General features: G+C 44.2%; 1 protein-coding gene across 1 annotated transcript; it reads left to right on the forward strand.

Moving 5' to 3' along the window:
• The first annotated feature begins 1,194 nt into the window (after positions 1-1,194).
• On the forward strand, positions 1,195-2,490 carry zgc:162592 (uncharacterized protein LOC561993 homolog). The gene is made up of 2 exons (XM_047016197.1): positions 1,195-1,993; positions 2,180-2,490. The coding sequence occupies exons 1-2, from the start codon at positions 1,195-1,197 to the stop codon at positions 2,488-2,490; spliced, it is 1,110 nt and encodes a 369-aa protein (XP_046872153.1).
• The last annotated feature ends 354 nt before the right edge of the window (positions 2,491-2,844 follow it).

The raw sequence follows: 2,844 nt of genomic DNA on the forward strand, positions 1-2,844 counted from the left end.
TGTTTCTACTGTGAAGCCGAGCCGTGCCCTTCGACATCACACAGAATGATCCCCCTCTAAGCTGCAGCAGAAAAATCTTAGGATGGGTTTTTTTTATAGTTTTTTTCTTAACGGACAATGTCACCTATATGCATTGCTTTTAAATCCCACGCCTGCGTCTGTCCTAATTTGTTCTTGATATGCTGCTTACTCGCTCCAACGACCTGATTCATTTAGTAAGCATTAGCCTAATGGAACATTATATCAGCGAGCACAAGCTTTCTAAGGAACGTACGGATGACTTCATACCACCAACAAGACAACGCAACAAGGATAGCAAGCACAAAGCAGGTTATCTGAAAAAGGCAGTTTCTTTAACAGCTTGGTGGTCCAGCATTTGCTGTGGAGCCATGTGAGAAACTAGCTGATTCTCCAGATTGTACGGATACGTTGGCAGGGCTATCGTTAGGCTCAGTGCCATATTGAAACGGCTGCGCCACACTACTGTGCCACACTGCTGTGCCACTCAGCTAGCCATGGTTAGATCCCACCGTGGAAAGCTGCCTGGGATATGTCTTTGATATATGCGCTTGTCACTGTCTTAATGAGCATATCCGTCTGGTGTCCAGCACAGGGCTTATGGGAGGGGACAGACTCATCTCTCAACCACTTGGGGTTCATATCCTCACTTCCTCTTCCTCCCCCAAGCTGCTCTTCTCCACATGATCCCAGGTGTTCCTCACTGAATTTATTGGAGAGTGTCTGCACCTTAAGATGTCAAATGAATAATATGTCATGGTGTTGCCACTAAGTGACCAGTGGCCTAGTTGAGAGAATCCGATTTAAATACACCACTGTGAAACTGGGTCGTAATGTTAGATTTCGGTAGAAAGCAAAGAAGCGCAATGGAAAGTTATCATTGCCACATCAAGACTAACAACTTTGTATGCACCTGTCGAGGATACCTCAACCATTGTATCCTGCTAAATGACTAAAAATCCAAATTAGCTGTTGTGCACACGTGACGTGTCATCTAATGCCCCGCAGCTGTGCTACTTATGGTCCAGTATTATAGTAACCTATCGACATCACTATGTAAAATCTACTCAAGTCAGGGTTCTCAGTCGTCGGTTGCCTTGCTTATACACACAATGGTAAACTCGCAAACTATATGCCATCATTAGTAGCCTGCATTTAGCCTAAATGTAAATAACAATGTTTGCAGCGCAAAATTTTTCCACGTCTGAAGATGTCAATCTAACGAGCACCGAATCTGTGAGCATTGAACGCGCTCATTGGCCCATCAAGATGAGTGTAATATCTGTTCTAGGCGTGCTGATTACCTTGGGGAATATTGCCGTTCTTCTGGTTATAGCCACATCTGTGTCCGGATGGTCAAGGAACTCACGGTATTTTCTGTTGTCTCTGACGGGTGCAGATTCTGCGTTTGGATTGATTGTCATGCCCTTGAACCTGTGGGTGAGTTTGGTGAAGAACTACACCGAAGGCCCCGACACCCTGTGTCACGTGGTGGCTTTCTGCAATGCCACGGTCTATTCCACCTGCATGTATACCCTGGCCACTATAAGTTTGGAGAGGTACATCGCTGTGTTCTATCCTCTGAAGTACTCCTCACTGATGACTAGGAAGAAAACCATTTACCTGATCGCGTTCGCATGGTGTTTTCCTCCGATTTTACTTCTGCCAATATCATTTCCGGACGGGATAATTGAGGTCCATTTCTCTACAGCGTCACTGGTCTGCAATCCATTATACTCCACTAACGTTGGGTATTCTCTGAGTCTGACGTGTTTTATATTTTTTCCTTGTTCGATAATCATGACATATGCAAACTTGAGACTTTGGTTGGCAGCCAAGAAACAGAGGTTGAAATTGCGCAAACACGAAATGGGTCGTCGGAACAGACCCGACGTGGCTTCCAGAGTGCTTGTGCCTGTGATGACCGTGTACTACACCTGTTGGACCCCGTGCATGGCAGCAATGATATACAATGGTAGGATCAATGATGCAAATAAAACATGATTGTGATGCTTTATGTATGTAAATATACCATGTGTATTATCCAAGTGCATGTTTATATATATATTCAATGTTTTTAGACACAATGTTTTTAAACACTTAGCTGAACAGGCTTTTAATATAAACCTTCAACCATCATTTATCCATGTCTCTTCAACAGCTATCTCAGGCCAAGGTGTACCAGAGTGGATTGAATTTGTGGTGGTCTGGCTGCCAACCACCAATGGATTTCTCAACTGCATCTTGTACTTCTGGATCAACCACAGCTTCCGTAGGAAGTTCCGCCTTATCTTCGAGAGGCTGTCGCTGTCCCTCTGCCCTGGGGCAGCCAGGGCCCTCGGATGCAGGGTCAGCTCACAGATGCAGTTTGTATCAGAAGTCTGGAATAACAACAACAGTCTCAATGAGCGCTCAGCCAGCATGTCCTCCACATGCACCTTAATCACCCTGTCTGATGACACCCACATCTGAGGACAGTCGTAGAAATGTTTAAAGACGTGACATCTCCCATAATGCCCCTGGTGAGCCACCTGCAATGTGCTGAACCCCACCACAGCCCTGCTAATGTAAGTTAGCTTCCAAACATCCTCCCGTCATTACATTAAGTAGGTATAATTGGATACTTTTCTTTTAAAATGAGCTTTCACCTTGTCAGTGTTCTCACATCTACTTAAATATTGGATAGTTTATGCTAGAATCGTTTTGTACATGTTTTAGTTCTGTTTTGTTTTTCCTTTTTTTACATTTTGGAGATACCGCTAAGTGTCATCAGGGTCCCACACACTGATCGACCTCTTAAACCACATTTTAGTTATTTTTAGTTGA

This window comes from Hypomesus transpacificus, unplaced genomic scaffold, assembly GCF_021917145.1.
Source record: "Hypomesus transpacificus isolate Combined female unplaced genomic scaffold, fHypTra1 scaffold_326, whole genome shotgun sequence".
Lineage (NCBI taxonomy): Eukaryota > Metazoa > Chordata > Actinopteri > Osmeriformes > Osmeridae > Hypomesus > Hypomesus transpacificus.

Excerpts from the sequence above, each read along its gene's own strand:
- zgc:162592 (XM_047016197.1), top strand. The coding sequence starts at position 1,195 with ATGTTTGCAGCGCAAAATTTTTCCACGTCTGAAGATGTCAATCTAACG. Across the intron at positions 1,994-2,179 it reads GGCAGCAATGATATACAATG|CTATCTCAGGCCAAGGTGTA; the intron begins GTAGGATCAATG and ends TCTCTTCAACAG.